Genomic DNA, 5,629 nt, shown 5'->3' on the forward strand with positions numbered 1-5,629 from the left:
CGGGGGCTCGGCCGTGTGGGGCCGAGGTGGTGTGAGATATTTATTGCTGATAGCGTGGGGAGGGGGCGCGACGCGAGCGGTGTGCGGGGGGAGTGTGGGGATGTATAGGGCTGGGGGCCCCCAGCCCCGGTCCTGGGGTCACCGCAGGGGCCTGGCGTTCCTGGGGGTCCCCGACACGCTGCTGGGGAGGGGGGGGCTGCGCCCGGCCCCCCGGGGCTGTGACAGCCACGCACTGGGGATGCTCTGGGGCCGGGCGCGGGAGGAGAGGGGGTGCTTGGGAAGCGGGGATAACTTTACAATAAAACCGGTGAAAAGTGTGCAAAGTCCGTTCTCTTTATTCGGATGGGGCAGCGCCCTGCCTGCAGCCCCAGGGCGGCGGGGGCGGGGGGGCACGACGGCAGCGCTCCCCGGCCCCTGGGCTGCCGGCAGCCGGGGGGGCTCGCTCCCCTCAGCCCGCCACGCTCAGTGTAACGCTGTTTATTGCCATTGGAGTCACCCCGTTCAAGAAAACGCCGGGGTTTCGGAAACACCTGATTGTCGGGTGGGAGCGCGGGGCTGGGGCAGGGCGCGGGGGAGCGGTGGGGGGGGGGGGGAGGCTCCGCCCCACGGCACGGGCAGGACGCGGCCGAGGGGACCCCCGACCACAGCGGAGGCAAGCGGGGCCGGCTGCGGGGCGGCTTCTCTTTGGCGGAGCCCTGAAGGCGTGGGGTGCCCGGGCACGGCCACGCATGGGGACCCGGCTGTGCCCGGCGCGCTGCCTGGCTGCGGGGCTCACACCGGCATCGGCATCTCGTTGTACTCGTCCACGCCTTCCCTCTCGTCCAGGATGGGCTCGGCCTCGTCCGCATCCAGCTGGGGGGCGCGGGGGGGTGAGGGGAGGCGGGGGCCGCTCCCATCGCCCCCGGAGCCGGGCACGGCCGCAGCACGCTGCCGCGGGGCGGTACTTACACACTTCATCTCGCGGTCGGTGAAGATGCGGCTGAGCAGGCACATGCGGAGTGGCACGGTGAGGATGAGGATGAAGGGGAAGGCCAGGGAGGCCACGGTGGACATGACGGCCCAGAGCACGGCCAGGCATGCCAGCTGCAGCCCGGTGAAGAGGTGCATGCGCAGCGTGCGTACCTGCATCGGGGCCGGCGTCAGGGTGCGCGGGACCCTGAGCCCCCCCCCACATCCCCGCCCCTGTGCCCCCTCTCTGCGATGCGGCTCCTGCAGCCCTGCCCCGCGCCGTGCCCCCCGCCCTAAGCAAAGCGTCCCCCAGGCACTCGGTCTCTCTGGTGCAACCCCAGGTGGGGCTCCAGCCCCCCTGGGCACAGCCTGGCCTCTCCCCCCCCCCAGAACGGCCCCGGGACCCTCCGACCTTTTTGACGTAGGGGACATCGGGGTGGTGCTTGGGGGGCATCAGCAGCAGCTGCAGGCGCTCGTAGAACTGGATGCCGTTCAGGGAGGTGACGCCCATGTAGAGGAAGATCCCGAAGAGCACGGCCAAGGGGATCTGCCGCAGCAGCTCCCCGATGACGATGGACAGCCCTACGGACGGGGGCTCAGCCGCGGTGTGGGGGGAGGGGACAGCGGAGCCCCGCGGCCGCGTCCCGGCGGGCACCTACCGACGAGCACGGCCACCAGCAGCCCGGTGACGCGCTGCTCCTTCACCTCCTGGATCTTGGGCTTGTCCCCCGGTGCCACCGCCTTGCTCATGACGGTGAGCGCGTTGGCGTGCGTGACGGAGCGCACGGTGGCGGCAGCAAGCCAGGGCAGCCCGAAGAGCGCGAAGAACCCGCCCATGGCCACGATGAGCAGGAGGTCGAGGTGGAACCCGGAGCCCTTCTGCAGCATCCGCTCCTTCTTGCTGATGATCAGCCTGGGCACAAGGGCGGACTGTTGGCAGCGCTCGGCACGGCTTGGCTCAGCACGGCACGGCACAGGTGGGCGCGGCTCAGCACGGCACGGCTCGGAACGGCTCAGCATGGCATAGCTTAACATGGCACGGCACAGTTTGGCAAGGGTCAGTACAGTATGGCATGGCAGACGTTGTCCTGGCGTGGCATGGCATGGTTTGGCAAGGCTCAGCATTGCATGGCATGGCTTGGTAGAGGATGGCACAGCTTGGTAGCGCATAGCACGGCATGGCCCAGGTGGGCAAGGATCAGCATGGCATGGCATGGCATGGCACAGTTTGGCAAGGCTCAGCACAGCACGGCACGGAAGAGCAGAGCATGGCACAGCACAGCTTGGAATGGCTCAGCGTAGCTCAGCACAGCACAGTTTGGCCCAATCAGCGCAGCACGGCACGGCACAGCTCGGCACGGCGCACCCAGCCCTGTGCACGTCCCAGCCCGGCCCCGCCGCGCTCACGTGGTGATCTGCGTCTCCATGAAGATGAGGATGAAGACGAGGACGGCGGGGAGGCCGCTGGCCACCATCATCCACACCGGGAAGTCGCTCCTCTCGCCCAGCGGGTTGATCACCCAGCCCCGCTTATCGGGGGCCGTCACCGAGAACCCGCTGGGCACGCTCAGCTTCTGCGGGGGCATGGGACGCTGTGGGGTCAGCGGCTCCCACGGGGTAAGGGCTGCCTCCGTCCCAAGCTGGGGACCCCAGTAGGGCCCAACCCAAAGGGCTCCAGGCAGAAGGGGGTCAGAAACCGGGGGGCAGCGTCCCCTGAGGGGGAGGGGGAGCATGTGTGGGTCCCGGGCACTGACCTGCGTGTAGGTGTCGCGGATGCTGTAGTCCACCAGCACCATCACCAGGATGGCGATGGGCACCCCAAAGTCCCCGATGAGGCGCCGGATCTGTTGGAAGGATGGGGTCAGCCCGGCCCCGGCCTCCCCGACCGCCCCCGGGCTCACCGTGCCCCCAAAGCCGGGCTCACCCCGTGCCCGCGCCGCCGTCCCGCCTGCCCCACGCACCCGTCCGGGGAAGAAGCGGCTGTTCTTGAACTTGCGCAGGAAGAAGGCGATGAAGAAGGTGCCGGCCATGAGCACCAGGGACAGCAGCGCCGTGTTGGGCTGCCCCGTCACCTTGGCGGCCCCGCGCTGCCCCGTGCCGTTGGGTGCCGCGGTGCCGTTGCTCCACGCGGTGCCGTTGGGCTGCGCGCAGCCGTGCAGGGGGTGCTCCTGGAAGATCTGCGCAGCGCGGGGTGTCGGGCGCGTCCCGGCCCCGCAGCACCCACGGCACCCGGCCCCACCGCTCACCTTGCCCAGCTTGGAGAAGGTCTCGTAGATGAAGATGAGGGAGATGAGGAAGGCGAAGATCTCCTGGGTGAAGCGCGAGACGAAGCGCACCAGGAAGCTGCCCTCGCAGGCCACCATCAGCAGCACGATCAGGATGAGCCAGAACCCGATCCACACGCGCCCCACCAGGTACTCCAGCCCGTTGGACGTGCAGAACTGCAGCACGGGCGGGGTCAGCGGGGGCGGCCACAGGGACCCCGCACCCGGATGCACCCCCTGCCCACCGTGAAGAAGGCCTCCTCGAAGACGAGCAGCGGCCCCGAGAAGCCGATGACGAGCAGGGGCTGCGCACCCAGCAGGCAGAACAGCACGCCCTGCAGCGACGTGGAGATGATCAGCTCCGACACCCCGATCAGGTCCTGCGTCTTCTCCCCTGCGGGCGGCACGGGGTCAGGCACGGCCCGTGGGGTGGGGCCGAGGCTCCTCGCTATGCAGCGTGCTGCTCCGGCCCCACGCACCGCTCTGCACGGCTCCCGTAGGGCACTCCGCTCCAGCCCCATGCAGCGCGCTGCCGTGCGCCCATGCAATCAATGCACTGCCGTTCCATCCCCACGTGCTGCACAGCCCCATCTCCGTGCCCCGCATGCCAGCACTCACCCAGCAGCCCCCCGAAGGTGATGGCCGGGGACAGCGCGGCGAAGTAGATGAAGATGACGGCGGCGATGCACTGCGGGTTCAGCGCGTCCCTGAAGTCACTCAGGTAATGGGGGTACCGGCGCCGCACGTCCCGGATCAGCCCCCCGAAGGGCCGCCCCGTGCGCCGCAGGGGATCGTCCTCGTCCTCATCCTCCGCCACCTTCAGCTTCAGCAGCGCTGCGCCCGGACAGACGGACAGACAGGCGGACCGACAGATGGACGGTTGGCCCCGGCCGCCCCACAGCAGCCCCGCGCTGCCCCAGCGCACCTTTCTCCTCGGGGGATTTGGGCTCCAGCAGCATCCTCCGCTCCTGCTCCTCGCGCTTCTTCAGCATCTCGCGCTGGAAGTGCGCGACGCTGCGCAGCAGCTCCTCGCCCTGCACCTCGGAGGGCGGCAGCACCACGCTGCAGTCCAGGAACTCGTTGATGGCCGTCAGCAGGTCGTGCCGGTCGTCCGCCAGGTACGCGGCCTCGTGGAATTGCTGCGGGCAGCGGGGTCAGCGCGGCACCAACGGCCGGGGATGGGGAATGGGTACAGGGCACGGGGACGGGGATGCGGGCAGGCGGTGGCACCCACCTTGTCGGACATGAGGGTGGAGATGGAGCGCCCGATCTCGTGGTAGTCCATGTGGGTGCTGCTGGGCCCCAGCAGCACGAAGAGGAAGCGCACGGGGACGGGCACCTCCAGCACCGAGTCCAGCTCCACCGCCTCCTGCAGCCGCACGAAGGCCATGGTGGGCTGGTCCAGGAACTCCACGCAGCCTGCGGGGCGCAGCGCTCGGCACGGGGCACCACGGGGTGCCCCGCACGCAGGAACCCCCCCCGCCGCCAGCCCCGCCGCCCCTCCGTACCCACGAGCACCACGGTGGCCTCGGCGTTGTCGGGGATCTTCTCCAGCAGCTTCAGCTCGTGCTTGGACTTGGAGCGGGTGATGCCGGCGGGGGGCGCGGGGACCGGGACCTCGCGCTGCGGGCACGGGGGTCAGCGCCGCCTGAAGATGAGGAGCGGGTGCAGGGCGGGGGGGGAGAGGGGCCGCTCACCTCCCTCTCCACGTCCACACGCGCGTCGCGCTCTGCGCCGTGCCCGGCGATGAGGGGCTCGGTGACGGCCGGCTCGCCGCCCTCGCCCACGTGGTTGGTGCTGTGGTGGTGCACCAGCAGCGAGCCCAGGCTGCCGGCCGAGATGTTCCGCGGGAATGAGAACTCCTTCTCGTCGCTCGGGTGGCTGCGGAGGAGCGCGGGGCCGTGAGCGGCGGCCGCGTGCCCGGGTTGGGGCTCCCCAGCGCCGCGCACCCCCTGGCCCCGCGCCCACCTGTGCTTGAGCAGCAGCGCGCGCAGGACGTTGGCGCGGTCCTCGGCCCGGATCTGGTCGGTGATGACCATCTGCTCCACCACCTGGTGGGCCACCCCCGGCAGCGTCTTCTGGTCCAGATCCAGCAGCACGGCGCCTGGCGGGGGGCAGCGGGCTGAGCCGGGGACCCGCCGAGCGCGGCCCCGGGGGGCGGTCCCCGCGCCGTACCGTGGGACAGCGTCTTGCGCAGCTCCAGCAGGCTGCGGAAGGACAGCGAGGCCACGTGCGGTTTCCCCCAGCGATCCGTCTCCTCCTCCACGTCCTCCTCGAACTTGATCCAGCGCGCCGTCTCCTTCCACTGCAGCTCCTGGTTCTTGTCCAGCACCAGCTCGTTCAGCTCCACGAACACCTGCGGCAGCGCGGCTCGGTGGGTTCCTCGCGGCGCGGCGCGGAGCGGCCCCCCCGGCCCC

At 70.5% G+C, this 5,629-nt stretch overlaps 1 protein-coding gene across 1 annotated transcript in view; it reads right to left on the reverse strand.

Moving 5' to 3' along the window:
• Positions 1-620: 620 nt before the first annotated feature.
• SLC4A2 (solute carrier family 4 member 2) overlaps positions 621-5,629 on the reverse strand; it is a 10,665-nt gene continuing 5,656 nt past the window's right edge. Inside the window, exons 7-22 of the mRNA XM_021382202.1 lie at positions 5,388-5,594; positions 5,181-5,316; positions 4,910-5,093; positions 4,721-4,835; positions 4,447-4,631; positions 4,138-4,351; positions 3,831-4,046; positions 3,458-3,606; positions 3,195-3,389; positions 2,910-3,125; positions 2,703-2,792; positions 2,356-2,522; positions 1,608-1,861; positions 1,361-1,530; positions 949-1,122; positions 621-852 (exon numbers count right to left, since the gene is read on the reverse strand). Coding sequence (XP_021237877.1) covers positions 772-852; positions 949-1,122; positions 1,361-1,530; positions 1,608-1,861; positions 2,356-2,522; positions 2,703-2,792; positions 2,910-3,125; positions 3,195-3,389; positions 3,458-3,606; positions 3,831-4,046; positions 4,138-4,351; positions 4,447-4,631; positions 4,721-4,835; positions 4,910-5,093; positions 5,181-5,316; positions 5,388-5,594 — 2,753 coding nt within the window. The 3' untranslated portion in view covers positions 621-771. The remainder of the gene's footprint in view (positions 853-948; positions 1,123-1,360; positions 1,531-1,607; positions 1,862-2,355; positions 2,523-2,702; positions 2,793-2,909; positions 3,126-3,194; positions 3,390-3,457; positions 3,607-3,830; positions 4,047-4,137; positions 4,352-4,446; positions 4,632-4,720; positions 4,836-4,909; positions 5,094-5,180; positions 5,317-5,387; positions 5,595-5,629) is intronic.

This window comes from Numida meleagris, unplaced genomic scaffold (genome assembly GCF_002078875.1).
Source record: "Numida meleagris isolate 19003 breed g44 Domestic line unplaced genomic scaffold, NumMel1.0 unplaced_Scaffold180, whole genome shotgun sequence".
Taxonomy (NCBI): domain Eukaryota; kingdom Metazoa; phylum Chordata; class Aves; order Galliformes; family Numididae; genus Numida; species Numida meleagris.